An 18,222-nucleotide genomic window follows, 5' to 3' on the forward strand; every position below is an offset into this window, starting at 1 on the left:
TTATCTTTTACAAGTACCTAGAAATACACAGATATCTTTTCCAAGGTAGTTTTGGTGTCAGGATCAGCAGATATTCACAATGACAATGCATCTATAAAATGGACCTATCTCTTTAATTACCACTGCAAATTATGTCTACTATAAGTTATAAGACTGCATACACTATTTCAAGTAGAAAACTAGAGTATTACCTTCTCCTTCTTTGATGATACAAATGTGCCAACCACTGAGCAATAAAAGGCCATATAATAGCAAAAGCTAATGCACCAGGGGACATCTCAAAGGGCCACCAGGCTGGTCTCTGAGAAAATAAAATAAGTTTGTCATTCATCTCTTAAATACCACATGGAAAAACCTAAAGACATTCTTAATATATAATTCAAACAAATAAAACTAGTAAAAAAATCTCTCCTCTGATAGATTATTCTTTGCTCGGTAAGTAGACTTCTAAGACTTAAGTAAACATCCAATGTTTTTACTATGGGAAATAAGTATATTACAGAATAAATTAAAACACTCTCAAGGGAAAAAATGGGCACAAGCCAAAGAGCCACAACTCCAAATATATTTCTAGCTTCAACGCTCTAATGGGAAGATTTCATATTTAATGACTCAAGTGTCTCATAAAAAATAAATGTCTTATAATTTATTTACAACTCTTACCTGTGAGGAGGGCTGATTACTTGTCTGCAAAGATAATTTTGCCTTGAAATACAAACAAAAAGAAAAAGCTTTGACAGAATGAAAAAATATGTAATGCTGGATTTTTTTATTTGTGACTATTTTAAGAAAGGGTCTCTAACCCAGGCTGGCCCTACAACTCCCAATATAACTCAATGTGAACTTCTAACCCTCCCTGCCTCCCTGTGCTATTCCACACCACACACACACACACACACACCTGATTTAATGCAGTACTGGTAATCAAACCCCAAGGTCTCATGCATGCTAGGCAAGCAAGCATTCTACCAGCTAAGCTACAGCAATAGCTCCATATAACATTTTTCTAGTTCCAATTTTTTTTAAATATGAAAGATTTGTTTTCTTGTTCTCTCATTTTCTGCTGAATTTTGCTTACACTAAAGCTTTATTACACTGACCACATGTGTTGGGGGTAGGGGATGGATGTAAGACAGGCTGGGTCATGTCTGTAATCTCAGTGTTGAGGAGGAGGAGGCAAAGAGAATCAGAAGTTCATGCCCAGTTACATTGGGAGTTGTAGGGCCAGTGTGGTCCCTAAACCTGTGAGGTATGCAAATAACTTATATTGTTTATATACTTAAAATTATATGAAATTATAAAAATAAAACTTCAAATCGATATTCAAGATATAGTTCAATTGGTAAAGTTCTTTCTTAAAACTGTACAAACCACTTGTATTTAATTCCCAGAAGCACATAAACCAAGAGCTAGTTCACCTGTAAGCCTGAGCTCAGAGATAAAGACTGGAGGATCCAATGGTTAAAGCCATCCTTGACTACACTGAGCGCATCAGGGGTATATGAGACACTATTTCTAAGTTCCTTTTGAAATTATTTATTTAATCTTTACACATTTTCATTTTTATATGTATATATAATTCCATATATTTATACTATTTTTATCTGAATTCTTCTTTTAGCCTTATCAACTCTTTAACTTTGCTTAATCTGCATTCCATACATACCATCAATTTGTAAGCATGTTTGAAAATTGCAGCCTTAAGTGTTTTTGTTGTTGTTTTGTTTTGTTTTGTTTTCCGAGACATGGTTTCTCTGTGCAGTCCCAGCTGACCTGGAACTCACTCTGTAGACCAGACTGGCCTTGAACTCAGAAATCCACCTGCCTCTGCCTCTCAAGTACTGGGATTAAAGGTGTGCGCCTCCATCGTGCTGCAGCGGCCTTAATATTAATCAAATGACCATAAGCAATTCTCATGCTGTCTCTGAGAACCCACAATATGTACTTGTGAGAAACAAACTATATTCCATATCACTACGAGATATAATCTAAATTAAGCAAAAAATTTCAACTAATTTAGGAAATTGAGATTTCAATTTAGCTCTCATTTCAAAGACAAGTTCTCTTAGTTTATGTATTAAAAACATTATTCCCGGCTGGTGAGATGGCTCAGTGGGTAAGAGCACCCGACTGCTCTTCCGAAGGTCCAGAGTTCAAATCCCAGCAACCACATGGTGGCTCACAACCATCCATAACGAGATCTGGCGCCCTCTTCTGGAGTGTCTGAAGACAGCTACAGTGTACTTACATATAATAAATAAATAAATCTTTTTTAAAAAAAATAAATAAATAAAAACATTATTCCGCTTCTGGTCGGCACCAGCACCAGGTCACTTGGGCGCAGAGTCAGCAGACACCCCCACAGTCCCTAGAGGACTCTCCACACAATCTTAGAATCACTGACCAGACACCTCAACAGTCCTCAAAGTTGACACCACTTCCAGGAACTATAACACATCCAGGATCTTAGGACAACAAGATCCTAGGATAACAGGAGCTGGATCACACCAGTATTTCAGGGTCTTAGAGGAGCTTGACTGCCAAGAACTCTGGCACACCCAGAATCTCAGGTTCACAGGAGCCTACAATCAAAGGATCACAGAGAAAACTGGACTCTGAGGAGTTCTGATTCAACTGGGATTATAGGAAGGCCAGACTCCAATCAGATATATTGAGGGCAACAAGCACTTGAGATAATCAGATGGCAGGAGGCAAGTGTAAGAACAGAGGCAACAGAAACCAAGATTACTTGGCATCATCAGAACCAAACTTTCCCACCATAGCAAGTCATGGATACACCATCACACAAGACATGGATCTATAGTAACTTCTCATGATGATGATAGGGGACTTTAAGAAGGAAATACAGGAAAACACAGGTGAACAGCTAGAAACCTTTAACGAGGAAACACAAAAATCCCTTAGAGAGTTACAGGAAAACACTACCAAACAGGTGATGGAATTGAAAAGAACCATCCAGGATCTAAAAATGGAAGTAGAAACAAAGAAAACCCAAAAGGAGACAACTCTGGAGATAGAAACCCTAGGAAAGAAATCAGGAACCATAGATGTGAGCATCAGCAACAGAAAACAAGAGATGGAAGAGAGAAGAGAAAACATAGACATAGCAATCAAAGAAAATGCAAAATGCAAAAAGATCCTAAGTCAAAACATCCAGGAAATCCAGGACACAATGAGAAGACCAAACCAATGGATAATAGGAGTAGATGAAAATGAAGATTTTCAACTTAAAGGGCCAGCAAATATCTTCAACAAAATTATAGAAGAAAACTTCCCATACCTAAAGTAAGAGATACCCATGAACATACAAGAAACCTACAGAACTTCAAATAGACTGGACCAGAAAAGAAATTCCTCCTGACACATAATAATCAAAACAACAAATGCACTAAATAAAGGCAGAATATTAAAAGCAGTAAGGGAAAAGGGTCAAGTAACATAAAAAGGCAGGCCTATCATAATTACACCAGACTTCTCACTATGAAGGCCAGAGAAACTAAAAGAACACAAATACCAGCCCAGGCTACTATACCCAGCACAACTCTCAATCACCATAGATGGAGAAATCAAAGTATTCCATGACAAAACCAAATTCCCACAATATCTTTCCACGAATCCAGCCCTTCAAAGAATAATAACGGAAAAACACAATACAAGGACGGAAACTAGGCCCTAGAAAAAGCAAGAAAGTAATCCTTCAATAAACCTTAAAAACAGCCACAAGAACAGAATGCCAACTCTAACAACAGAAATAATAGGAATCAACAATTACTTTTCCTTAATATCTCTTAATATCAATGGACTCAATTCCCCAATAAAAAGACATAGCCTAACAGACTGGCTACACAAACAGGACCCAACATTTTGTTGCTTACAGGAAACCCATCTCAGGGAAAAAGACAGACACTACCTCAAAATGAAAGGCTGGAAAACAATTTTTCGAGCAAATGGTCTAAAGAAACAAGCTGGAGTAGCCATTCTAATATCAAATAAAATCGACTTCCAACCTAAAGTTATCAAAAAAAAGACGAGGGAAACTTCATACTTATCAAAGGTAACATCTTCCAAGATGAACTCTCAATTCTGAATATATATGCTCCAAATGGAAGGGCAGACACATTCATTAAGAAACTTTAATAAAGCTCAAAGCACACATTGCACCTCACACAATAATAGTGGGAGACTTCAACCCCTAATTCACATCAATGGACAGATCCTGGAAACAGAAATTAAACAGAGACACAGTGAAACTAACAAGTTATGAAACGAATGGATTTAACAGATATCTACAGAACATTTTATCCTAAAACAAAAGGATATACCTCCTTCTCAGCACCTCATGGCACCTTCTCCAAAATGACCATATAATTGGTCACAAAACAGGCCTCAACAGATACAAAAATATTGGAATTACCCCATGCATCCTATCAGATAACCACAGACTAAGGCTGATCTTCAATAACAGCATAAATAATACAAAGCCAACATTCACGTGGAAATTGAACAACATTCTCCTCAATGATACCTTGGTCACAACATACCCAAATTTATGGGACACAATGAAAGCATTCCTAAAAAGAAAACTCATAGCTCTGAGTGCCTCCAAAAAGAAACTAGAGAGAGCATACATTAGCAGCCTGACAGCAAGCCTAGAATCTGCTCTAGGACTGAAGGAAGCAAATTCACTCAAGAGGAGTAGACAGCAGGAAATAATCAAACTCAGGGCTGAAATCAACCAAGTGGAAACAATAAGAACTATTCAAAGAATCAACCAAACCAGGAGCTGGTTCTTTGAGAAAATCAACAAGATAGATAAACTCTTAGCCAGACTAACTAGAGGGCACGGGGAAAGTATTCTAATTAACAAAATAAGAAATGAAAAGGGAGACATAACAACAGATCCTGAGGAAATCCAAAACACCATCAGATCCTTCTACAAAAGGCTATACTCAACAAAACTGGAAAACCTGGATGAAATGGACAACTTCCTAGACAGATACCAGGTACCAAAGTTAAATCATGATCAGATTAACAATCTAAGCCGGGCGTGGTGGCCCACGCCTTTAATCCCAGCACTCAGGAGGCAGAAGCAGGCGGATTTCTGAGTTCGAGGCCAGCCTGGTCTACAAAGTGAGTGCCAGGGCTACACAGAGAAACCCTGTCTCGAAAAACCAAAAAAAAAAAAAAAAAAAAAAAAAAAAAAAAACAATCTAAACACTCCCAATTCCCCTAAAGAAATAAAAGCAGTCATCAATAGTCTCCCAACCAAAAAAAGCCTAGAACCAGATGGGTTTAGTGCAGAGTTCTATCAGACCTTCAAAGAAGACCTAATTCCAGTTCTTCTCAAACTATTTCACAAAATAGAAACAGAAGGTACTCTACCCAATTCATTCTACGAAGCCACAATTACTCTGATACCTAAACCACATAAAGACCCAACAAAGATAGAGAACTTCAGACCAATTTCTCTTATGAATATCAATGTAAAAATACTCAATAAAATTCTTGCTAACCAAATCCAAGAACACATCAAAACAATCATCCATCATGACCAAGTAGGCTTCATTCCAGGGATGAAGAGATGGTTTAATATATGAAAATCCATCAATGTAATCCACTATATAAACAAACTCACAGACAAAAAACACATGATCATCTCCTTAGATGCTAAGAAAGCATCTGACAAAATCCAACACCCATTCATGATAATAGTCTTGGAAAGATCAGGAATTCAAGGCCCATACCTAAACATGATAAAAGCACTCTACAGCAAACCAGTAGCCAACATTAAAGTAAATGGAGAGAAGCTGGAACCAATCCCACTAAAATCAGGGACTAGACAAGGCTAGTCCTACTTTCTCCTTACCTATTCAATATAGTACTTTAAGTTCTAGCCAGAGCAATTAGACAACAAAAGGAGGTCAAGATAGATACATATTAGAAAGGAAAAAGTCAAAATATCACTATTTGCAGACGATAAGATAGTATATATAAGTGACCCTAAAAATTCCACCAGAGAACTCCTAAACCCGATAAACAGCTTCAGTGCAGTAGCTGGATATAAAATTAAACAAATCAGTGGCCTTTCTCTACTCAAAGGATAAACAGGCTGAGAAAGAAATTAGGGAAACAACACCCTTCACAATAGTCACAAATAATATAAAATACTTTGGTGTGACTCTAACTAAGGAAGTGAAGGATCTGTATGATAAGAACTTCAAGTCTCTGAAGAAAGAAATCAAAGAAGATCTCAGAAGATGGAAAGATCTCCCATGCTCATGGATTGGCAGGATTAATATAGTCAAAATGGCTATCTTGCCGAAAGCAATCTACAGATTCAATGCAATCGCCATCAAAATTCCAACTCAATTCTTCAACAAGTTAGAAAGGGCAATTTTCAAATTCATCTGGAATAACAAAAAACCTAGGATAGCAAAAACTCTTCTCAATGGTAAAAGAATCTCTGGTGGAATCACCATGCCTGACCTAAAGCTGTACTATAGAACAATTATGATAAAAACTCCATGGTGCTGGTATAGCGACAGACAGGTAGACCAATGGAATAGAACTGAAGACTCAGAAATGAACCCACACACCTATGGTCACTTGATCTTTGACAAGGGAGCTAAAACCATCCAGTGGGGGGGGGGGGGGGGGGGGACAGCCTTTTCAACAAATGGTGCTGGCACAACTGGTGGTTATCATGTAGAAGAATGCTAATTGATCCATTCTTATCTCTTTGTACTAAGGTCAAGCCTAAGTGGATCAAGGAACTCCACATAAAACCGGAGACACTGAAACTTATAGAGGAGAAAGTGGGGGAAAGCCTCGAAGATATAGGCACAGGGTAAAAATTCCTGAATAGAACAGCAATGGCTTGTGCTGTAAGATTGAGAATTGTCAAATGGGACCTCATAAAATTGCAAAGCTTCTGTAAGGCAAAAGACACTGTCAATAAGACAAAAAGGCCACCCACAGATTGGGAAAGGATCTTTACCAATCCTAAATCTGATAGGGGACTAATATCCAATAAATATAAAGAACTCAAAGAGGTGGACTCCAGTAAATCAAATAACCCCATTAAAAAATGGGGCTCAGAGCAAAACAAAGAATTCTCACCTGAGGAATTTCGAATGGCTGAGAAGCACCTGAAAAAATGTTCAACATCCTTAATCATCAGGGAAATGCAAATCAAAACAACCCTGAGATTCCACCTCACACCAGTCAGAATGGCTAAGATCAAAAATTCAGGTGAGAACAGATGCTGGAGAGGATGTGGAGAAAGAGGAACACTCCTCCATTGTTGGTGGGACTGCAAGCTTGTACAACCACTCTGGAAATCAGTCTGGTGGTTCCTCAGAAAATTGGACATAGTACTACCAGAGGATTCAACAATACCTCTCCTGGGCATATATCCAGAAGATGTTCCAACTGGTAATAACACATGTTCCACTATGTTCATAGCAGCCTTATTTATAATAACCAGAAGCTGGAAAGAACCCAGATGTCCCTCAACAGAGGAATGGATACAGAAAATGTGGTACATTTACACAATGGAAATTCCTAGGCAAATGGGTGGACCTGGAGGGTATCATCCTGAGTGAGGTAACCCAATCAGAAAAGAACTCACATGTACTCACTGATAAGTGGATATTAGCCCAGAAACTTAGAATACCTAAGATACAATTTGCAAAATGAAAAGAAGAACGAAGACCAAAGTGTGGACACTTTGTCCCTTCTTAGAATTGGGAATAAAACACCTATGGAAGATGTTACAGAGACAAAGTTTGGAGCTGAGATGAAAGGATGGACCATCCAGAAGACTGCTGTACCCAGGGATCCATCCCATTATCAGCCACCAAATGCAGACACTATTGCATATGCCAGCAAGATTTTGCTGAAAGGATCCTGGTATAGCTGTCTCTTGTCAGGCTATGCCAGTGCCTGGCAAACACAGAAGTGGATGCTCACAGTCAGTCAGCTATTGGATCAAACACAGGGCCCCCAATGGAGGAGCTAGAGAAAGTACCCAAGGAGCTGAAGGGGTCTACAACCCTATAGGTGGAACAACAATATGAACTAACCAGTACCTGCAGTGCTCGAGTCTCTAGCTGCATATGTAGAAGATGGCCTAGTCGGCCATCATTTTTAAGAGTGGCCCCTTGGTCTTCCAAACTTTATATGCCCCAGTACAGGGGAACACCAGGGCCAAGAAGTGGAAGTGGGTGGGTAGGGGAGCAGGAAGGGGGGAGGGTATAGGGGACTTTCAGGATAGCATTTGAAATGTAAATGAAGAAAATACCTAATAAATTGGGGTAAAAAAAAAACAACAGTATTCCACTTTCTCCATTTACTATGATTTTAGAGAAAAAGAATGATCATTGAGATTATTTAAGAGTAGACACTTTGAGCTGGGCGTGGTAGCGCACGCCTTTAATCCCAGCACTCGGGAGGCAGAGGCAGGCGGATTTCTGAGTTCAAGGCCAGCCTGGTCTACAAAGTGAGTTCCAGGACAGCCAGGGCTATACAGAGAAACCCTGTCTCGAAAAACCAAAAAAAAAAAAAAAAAAGAGTAGACACTTTGGTTGTAGGATAGTAAGAAATCAGTCTGAAACTGACCTGGAAACTTATTCCCTTCTGGCTAGCTTTCATACTCCCAGCATATGCTATACCAGCCACTGAGGGAGAAAAGACATCAACTCTGGACCCTGCATATACAATACTGTCATGACAGGAAGATTTAAGCTGTGGTGCAATAGTGGCATAACTGCCAAGTAACCAAACACTTCCTAAATCTATTTGAGGCCTGTTACACAGGAAGCTAATTATATCTGATACTATAAATCTGGCCAAAAGCCCATAGCTGGGAAGGTCGCAGACCTAGGGAGAAACATAGTATTGTTGTTTTACTAGATGGACATATCCAAATACTTCTAAATGTTTTGTACACAGATTCGTACCACTCTTAATCTTAGCTAGAGAAACTTCCTCTATGGTGAGGTTCAGATGCTCATAACTGCTCAAAGTATTGAGAATAATTCAGCCCTAAATGGCACATCTATATCAACCCTTAGACTGGTTTCTTTGAGTAAAAGAGTGCAAGAGGATACAGAATAATGCTATGAACTACTGTCTTCAAGACTTAACTGTTGTACTCATGAACTCATACCAACAAGTTGTTACATGCTCAATGCCTCCCATAGGAGGAACAGCCAAAATTTTAGCATTCATGGGAGAGGTGCTGATGGATCCCCACTTTACAGATTGCTGCTTGGAGGGCTCGCTCTTTAAGGATGTGGTGAATAGTAAGTATTCACGTTGTGTTGATGGCTTCCTGCCCTTGTGCAAATGGACAGTACTAATTGGATTCAGTAGCTATTTTTAAAATGAAAGAAAGCCATGGTGGTGCTGAAGAAGCACAAGCAGAAGACCACAAGTTTGAGGACAACCTGGGCTACAGCTTAAGGCATAGTGGGAAAAGCCTTTAATCTCAGGAGACAGAGGCAGCAGGTACATCCCTATGAGTTCCATATAGTCTACAGTGGTAGTTCCAGGACAGCCAAAGCTACACAAAGAAATCCTGAATCAAAACCACCCCCCTCCAAGAAAAAAGAAAAAGAAAGAAAAAATGTTACAGGCCCGAGAGATGGCTCAGTGTTTAAGAGCACTTTGCTCTTCCAGAGGCACTAAGGTCAGTTTCTGGCACCTATATCAGGTTTATTCATTACAAGAATAGCCATTTGTATAAGAAAAAGTTCAACAACCTAGGATGTCTGTGTTTCTCTTGGGGTTTTATAAGTCACTAGATATAGTGTCTTTTTCTTTTTTGTGGTCTAGGATTTGGACCCAGGGCCTGGAATATGCTAGCACCAACTTACACCCTCAGTCTCTACTGTACTTTGTTTTCCAGCATTCAGTATTCCCTTTTATTGAAAATAAATTCTTTTCTAACATAATATATGTTAATTACAATTTCCCCTCCCTCCACTCCTCCCAGCTCCTTTCCACCTCTCCTCCCCTCAGATCCACTCCTTTCTGTTTCATTAGAAGAGAACAGGCTATCATTCAGAGACTGCCCCACTTGGGGATCCATCCCACATACAGTTACTAAACCCAGACACTACTGTGGATGCCAACAAGTGCTTGCTGACAGAAGCCTGATATAGCTGTCTCCCGAGAGGCTCTGCCAGAGCCTGACAAATTCAGAGGAAGATGCTCACAGCTAACCACTGGACTGAATGCAGGGTCCCAGATAAAGGAGTTGGAGAAGGGACCCAAGGAGCTGGAGGGGTTTGCAGCCCCATAGGAGGAACAACAATATGAACTAACCAGTACCCCAAGAGTCCCAGGGACTAAACCACCAACCAAAGAGTACACATGGAGGGACCCATGGCTCCAGCCACATATGTAGCAGAGAATGGCCTTGTCAGACATTAATGGGAGGAAAAGCCCTTGATCCTATGAAGGCTTGATGCCCCAGTGTAGGGGAATGCCAGGACAGGGAAGCAGGAGTGGGTGGGTTGGTAAGCAGTGGGAGGGAGGATGGGATAGGGGGTTTTCAGAGGGGAAATGAGGAAAGGGGATAACATTTGAAATGTAAATAAAGAAAACATCTAATAAAAAAACAGAAGATAACGGGCTTCTAAGGGATAATAATAAAATAGAACAAAATACAAGACAAAGCAAAGCAATTATATCAGAATTGGACAAGACAAAGAGAAGAAAAAGAGAAGGCAGAAGAATCAGAGACTCACTCTGATTCTCCACTCTCAGCAATCTCAAGGGTTTAACATCCTTAGATCTTAGAGCGCCAAAAGATAGTAAAGATCAAACTATCACTCTACATTGATCTCTGGTGTCTAGTTTTAAATATTTTTATAGGAAAATTAACTTACCCTAAATAATTAGCAATTTAATATCTTGTCTCTAGCTAGCACAATACAAATAGAAAATGGTTACTACACAAAAATTATTTTTTTTTCTGAGACAGTCTCTCTCTACATAGCGCTGGCTGTCCAGGAACTGTCTATGAAAACCAGGCTGCCTCCCATGCATGGCTAAAAATGACTCTTTAATGATAACTATTATGTATTAGAAAAGAATATGTTAATAGTTCTTTTTTTTAAGATTTATTTATTATATGTAAGTACACTGTAACTGTCTTTAGACACTCCAGAAGAGGGAGTCAGATCTCGTTACGGATGGTTGTGAGCCACCATGTGGTTGCTGGGATTTGAACTCCAGACCTTCGGAAGAGCAGTCCGGTGCTCTTACCCACTGAGCCATCTCACCAGCCCCCTGTTAATAGTTCTTTATGCTTAAGTGTTTAGTAAATTTTTTTCTTCTAATACCAAGTATCCAATCCGTAACTCCAATGTGCTGACTTTTTATTCTCTTTTGTGCTACAGATTGAACCCAGGGACTTGTGAAAGCTAGGCCATTTAACTATACTCTCTAGCCCTCTGGAATGCTCAACCTTACACTCTAAAAATTTTTCTATTAATGGAAATGGCACCCATCTTTTAGGCCAGTCTCTTCTTAAACAATATGTTCAAAACTAGGTGATTTTATTGTTAACAAAAAATTTTACTTGTGTATTTATGCAAATCTGAATATAAAGATATATTTATGCAAATCTCATGGAGACAGATTTTAAACTGTTTTATAGAATCAAAAAACATAAGATAGCAATGAGATAAATTCAGTTAACTTACCTGCGAAGCAGTTAGTGTTTCCAGTTTATGAAGTCTCTGAAGGACATTCTGCATGTCCTCCTGCAATCGAATGAGCACAAGAGCGATCTGCTCATTGAGGCTGCCTCTGGACCCCCGGTCTGAGCCCCAGCGTTCTCCATCACCTCCACTTCCTACTTGCCGACCCTTGGTTCCTTCGCTCAAATGTGGCATTCTATTCCCTACTTTAAGAGAGTAAAGTAAGTTAGCTAAAAATAAAGGTTTCTTTTTCAAATTGAAATAGTCTATTATTCACTTTCCTTGTTAATTCCTTTATATGTAAATAAATGTACAAAGTAAAATAAAAGCAATGAAGAAGTACATAAAATAAACCATTAGCGTTAAAAATATCAATATATAAGCGTCTATTCTCTATTAGAGGAATACTGTACATAATTTACTAATATATGACCATGTTTATACAATTCAGAAGGATAATACATGTTCAGAGTACATGTTAAAAAAAAACAACAACAACTCATTACTGTGGCTAGAGAGATAGCTCAGCAGTTTAGAGCACTTGTAGCTCTTGCAGAGGACCTGGGTTTAGTTCCCAGCACCTGCATGGTAGCATAAAACCATTTGTAATTCCAGTTCCAAGGAACCTAACACTCTCTTCTAAACTCTGTGGGCAACAGCCATGCACACGGTGCACTATACATACAGGCAAATATTCATACACACAAAATAAATCTTTTTTTCCAAATTTAAATGCTCATTACTGCAAATAAAACTGATTTAAACTAAAAAAAAAAAAAAAAAAAAAAAACCTTAATTGTTGTTTTAAAGTATTAAAAGTTAAATAACAAAACTTTCCTTCTTGGTTTCAATATATTGCTAACACATAAAAGGGATTTCAAATTATAAGATGCATACTCCTCATACATATTAAAATATCTAGCTACTAAGATTTTCCTATATTACCACTTATTTTTTCATATGCACTGATTTAAAACTTGGCTTTATCCTTCATGATTATTTACTATTTAAATCATATTACAAGCATTTCTCTCCACCATTGACTCTTACTCCAAAAACACTTATATAATTTCATAAATTCCTTAATATAAACAATGAAATAATTGATTCAACCATTCTGCACACCAGACTAGAAATTATAAAATTCTGCTAATACACAACCAGGTACAGTGAGTGGCACATGCTTGGGAGTTAGATGTAGGAAAAGGTAGTCCTGGGCTACATAAAGAGGTCAAGGCTAGCCTAGCATACATGAGACTCTGTCAGGAAAAAAAAAAAAAAAACAGAAAAAATTATTTTAAGACTAGGTGTGGGGTCTAAAGAGATGGCTCAGCAGTGTCTGTTCTTCCAGAGGACCTGAGTTCAATTTCTAGCAACCACATGGTAGCTCACAACCATCTCCAATAAGATCTGATGCCCTCTTCTGGCATGCAGGTGTACATGCAAATAGAGCACTCAAATAAATAAATCCGGGTTTTTTTTGGGTTTTGGGGGTTGTTTGTTTGTTTTTTGAGACGGGGTTTCTCTGTGTAGCCCTGGCTGTCCTGAAACTCACTCTGTAGACCAGCCTGGCCTCGAATTCAGAAATCCACCTGCCTCTGCCTCCCAAGTACTAAAGGCGTGCACTGTCCAGCAAATAAATAAATCTCAAAAAAAAAAAAAAAGACTGGGTGTGGTATTGCACTCCTTTAATCCCAGCACTTGGGAGTCAAAGACAGGCAGATCTCTATGAGTTCAAGGCCAGTCTAGTCTATGTAGAGATCAAGGATAGCCAGGGCTATATAGGGAGACCTCATGTCAAAAAAAAAAAAAAAAAAAGCCTACAATTATTTTAAAATTGTGTGTGTGATGTCTGTGTGCCATGGCACATATGAAAGTCCTAGGACAACTATCAAAAATTACTCTTTTGCTCCACTGTGGGATCCAGGGACTGAACCATCAGGTGTATGTAGCAAGAAATTTTACCACCTCTCAGGCTTCAAACCAAATTTTTGATAATACAAATAATGTTGCAATGAATGTCTTTGTATATTAATTATCTCTAAATTTTTGTTGACTCCTATGTTAGTTACTTTCCTGGTTGCTGAACAAATTACCTAGTCAAAGCAACTTAAGAAAGGAAAGCTTTAGCAAAGCAGTAATGCCATGCACCTTTAATCCCAGCACGTGGGAGGCAGAGGCAAGCAGAGTTTGAGGCCGGCTCGATCTACAGAATGAGTTCCAGGTCAGCCAAGAAAGGCCCTGTCTCAAAAAAAAAAAAAAAAAGAAAAAAGAAAGAAAGAAAGAAAGAAAGAAAGAAAGAAAGAAAGAAAGAAAGAGAGAAAGAGAGAAAAAAAGAAAGTAAAGAAAGAAAGGAAGGAAGGAAGGAAGGAAGGAAAGAAAGAAGGAAGGAAGGAAAAGAGAAAGAAAGGGAGAGAGGGAGGGAGGGAGGGACTGACAGACTGAAGGAAGAAGGTAGGTTTTATCTGGGCCTCCAGTCAAGAGGAAGTCCATCACAGCAGGGCTAGCATAGCAGCAGGAGCATGGGGCTACAGGTCACAGTGGGTGTGAAGTTAGAAAGTAGAGTGCAATGAATACCAGTGCTTGTCTCAGTTCCTCTTTTTTTATTCAAAGTCCTAGATCAATTAATCTACTAGACATTTCTCTTAAGCCTGCCCAGTGGCTTGACTCCTAGGTGACCCTAAATCCTATCAGGTTGACAACCAATTATTAACCATCAAATGCCTTTAGTACAGATTTACAGATTGTAATATGATACTATTGAATCAAAATATCTCAAATTTGTCAAGGTTCTTAGTATTGCCAATTTATTTTTCAGGAAGCTAATGAGAGGTTTATGTTGCTCCCTCTTGTCCTTCATGTGTTCTCTCTCTCTCTCTTTCTCTCTCTGCACATGTGCCCACATGTGTAGTGTATTGCTGAGATTTGAGTCCTCACATGTAAGAAACAAGCATACTGTATACTCTTTTGTTTGTTTGTTTGTTTTCTTTTTTGTTTTTTGTTTTTCAAGGCAGGGTTTCTCTGTATAGGCCTGGCTGTCCTGGAACTCACTTTGTAGACCAGGCTGGCCTTGAACTCAGAAATCCACCTGTCTCTGCCTCCCAAGGCATGCAAGGATTAAAGGCGTGTACCACCACGCCCAGCTACTGAATACTCTTATAGAAATGGGGTGTTACTGATCATTCCTCATAACAGAAGCTAAGGGTATTTCCTTCTTGCCTTTCCCACACACTCTTGGTTCAAAGGTATAAGCAGGAAATAAGTGTGAAAGCACACCACAGTTAATTTAAGCTCTGGATACAGTTCTATATATAATGCAAGTAAAGGGCTAGGCCTATAGAAAGTCAGTAAACTGAGTATAGAATGCAATCCCTGATTTCGTCTCTACTTCTATGTATTTGTGTACAAAAGCTTGTCCCAAATACACAGATTCTACATATAGTTCTTCAACACTGCAGCAGTACAAAAGAATACCAATACGGTAATGTAGTCTTCACCTGGAGTATGGTATGTTTTAAGATTTGTCTGTCTGTCTACCTGCCTGCCTATCTCTCTCTCTCTCTCTCTCTCTCTCTCTCTCTGTGTGTGTGTGTGTGTGTGTGAGAGAGAGAGAGAGAGAGAGAGAGAGAGAGAGAGAGAAAGTATGTTTAGTCTGTGCAGGTGTCTACAGAGCCAGAAGAGGAAGAGAGAGAGAGAGAGAGAGAGAGAGAGAGAGAGAGAGAGAGAGAGAGGAGAGAGAGAGAAAGTATGTTTATGTCTGTGCAGGTGTCTACAGAGCCAGAAAAGGGTGCTCAATTTCCAGAACAGGAATTACACGCAGTTCTGAACCCTGATATGGGTGTTGGGAACTGAACCTAGGTCCTTTGCAAGAGCAACAAATACCCTTCATCTCCAAGCCATCTCTCAGCCCCTGAAGTACAGTTTGTTTTTAAACAAGCTTTGTGTTAGGTGACTTTGCCCAAGAGCAGGCTGACAAAAGTGTTCTGAGTATAGTGGGGACAGTTAGGCTATATGAATACAAGTTATAAAGGACGTACTGGGCCTTAACCCTATTGAAATTTGAGAAGTATCCATACTTTGTTCAAATGCTTATTTCTCAATCCTACTTTTTCCCTTTCTTTTTCTCTATCAATGGCAGGGACTGAACTCAAGCTATGACTGAGTTATACCTCTTATTCTACACTACAATTCTAAATTCTATATATTTATGTTCTCTCTCTCATCTTTTTCTAATTAATTACTTATTTATTATATATGTGTACACTGTAGCTATCTTCAGACACCTCAGAAGAGGGCATCAGATCTCTTTACAGATGGTTGTGAGCCACCATGTAGTTACTGGGATTTGAACTCATAACCTCTGAAGGACAGTCAGTGCTCTTAACCACTGAGCCATCTCTCCTCTCATCTTTCAACAGTATCTTCATTTCTTACCAGAAATAACTACAACAAATACATTTACTTTTTTTCTCATTCATATCTAGTCTACTCCCTGATCACATCACTATTCTTTTTTAATTCTTTTCACATTTATTTATTTAGTGTCAGATGTGTTAGAGGGAATGCTCATGCCAAGGCATGCATTAGAGGTCAGAGGAAAACTTAATGGAAGTCAGATATATCCCCTTCATTCCAGGGATTAAACCTAAGTCTTCAAGTTAGGAGCAAGCATACTTAGCCTCTGACTGACTGTCTTGCCAGCCCACATTGCTCTTGTCAATGTTTCAGTTTCAGTGTTCCTTCATGCTTCCTAGCTGACTTGTAAGGAAAGATGAAAGATTCAGACTGACTTTTACACAGGGAACAAAAGTAGCAGCAAAAGTTAGAGCAGCCAGTGACTGCTCCAAAGGAAAGGGAAATCCTTACAAACTCTCCAGAACAGGCCGTCAGAGTGGCTCAACACACAAGGACACTTGTTGCCTAAGCTCATGGACCTGTCTTTGATTCACGGGAGCCACATGATGGAAAAGACTGACAAGTTGTCCTCTGAGTTCCAAATGCATGCCATTGCATGTAGAGTGTATACACACAAACAGACAGACAGACACACACATTCTCTCTGTCTCTGTCTCTCTCTCTCTTTCACACACACACACACACAAAATGTTCTTTTAGAAAACACTATACAAAAGATGTAAAAAGTAAAGCTGTTCACTGTCACACCAACACATGCCAGCCAGACGCAAAAGGATCGATCACAAGTCTCAGGCCATGTCTAGGCCTAGACAATGAGACTGTCAGGGATCAGTGAAGGAGGACCACACACCTCTCCCTCTCCTGACACTGGAGAAGTCCTCGCTCTCTCCACCTCTCTTCTCACGGTGCGGTGCTCCACTGCTACTTCTGCCATCTTCTCCTCCATGTTTCACTTCACCTTTTCCTTTGACTGCTACCATCCACATTTTCCCAATGCTGCCATTTCCAGGAGATTGCTGAGCATCTTCACAAAAACCAGAACTTTCCAAGTGCTGAGTAGGGTCACCACCTAAATAATACTGAAAGTGTCCACTGTTTGACATAAAGCTGTCTAAAGACTACAAATTTAAAATGACAGTTAAGACTTAAAATATAAATGATAGACCAAAGTTTTCATAATAATATAAGTACTGTTTTTCTAAAAGGACCCTTTCATGTTCCTGCTGAAAATATTTCTTTGTTTAAAAAATTCTGCAATTTATATGTGGCTTCCCACAGACAGGAAATAATAGAGATAGGAATTTTCTTTTCAAGGAAACAGGATCCTTGCTTACCAACTTAATAAGGAGTCAGAAGAGATTATTGCTCCATTGTCTGCTGAGATTCATGAGAAACAATATGCAGCACAGACTTCAGAGGTCAATCAAATTGGTACCTAACCCTTACTAGAGCTGAATAGCAACTTTGGTCAGAAAAGGCTTCAAGTGAGAACAAATGAGTAAAGTCAGGTGTGGTGGTGCATGCCTTTAAATCCCAGCGCTCAGAAGCAGAAGCAGACAGATCTTTGTTGGTTAGAGGACAGCCTGGTCTACATGGTAAGCTCCAGACCAGCCAGAACTACAGTCAGCCACTGATGCAAAAGCAAAAAGCACAAGTGAGCATGAGCCAAACCAAAGGCTTCACGGCGACAGACGCCAGCAATATAGGTGGATGGAAGATGGTTTGAAAACTTCCAAAAGAATCATATTTGGTCTTAAAAACAACTGCACGTGGAAAGCTCTGCAGACTAGACAGTTTGGTGATATACTACAATAAATACAGAAGATGAGACTGTAGAACAGGAAAAGAAAACGGTTCAGATACAAGCAAGTGAAAACTGAAGCCATAGGTGTCTCAGAGTTTCTGTTATGTGCTAAAAACACCATGACCAAAAGCAAGTAGGGAAGAAAGAGTTCATTTTACCATACAGCTTGTAAGTCATCACTGAGGCAAGAAGGGCAAGGCAGGAACCCATGAAAGAGTGCTGTTTACTGCCTTGCTCTTCTCCGCTGGCTCAGCTTGCTTTCTTCCACCA

At 39.3% G+C, this 18,222-nt stretch overlaps 1 protein-coding gene across 6 annotated transcripts in view; it reads right to left on the minus strand.

Moving 5' to 3' along the window:
* Positions 1-18,222, minus strand: part of Acbd5 (acyl-CoA binding domain containing 5) — a 50,871-nt gene that overhangs the window by 7,750 nt on the left and 24,899 nt on the right. For 4 of the 6 annotated variants that reach the window (XM_029471612.2, XM_029471624.2, XM_021149341.2 and 1 more), the window contains 4 exons: positions 16,999-17,227; positions 11,736-11,938; positions 664-705; positions 192-301 (listed from right to left, as the gene is read on the minus strand). In XM_029471612.2, coding sequence (XP_029327472.1) covers positions 192-301; positions 664-705; positions 11,736-11,938; positions 16,999-17,227 — 584 coding nt within the window. The remainder of the gene's footprint in view (positions 1-191; positions 302-663; positions 706-11,735; positions 11,939-16,998; positions 17,228-18,222) is intronic. The other 2 variants (XM_029471610.2, XM_021149350.3) reach the window with 1 other exon arrangement.

Source organism: Mus caroli, unplaced genomic scaffold (genome assembly GCF_978045245.1).
Source record: "Mus caroli unplaced genomic scaffold, Mus_caroli_1 scaffold_2, whole genome shotgun sequence".
In the NCBI taxonomy this organism is placed as follows: Eukaryota; Metazoa; Chordata; class Mammalia; order Rodentia; family Muridae; genus Mus; species Mus caroli.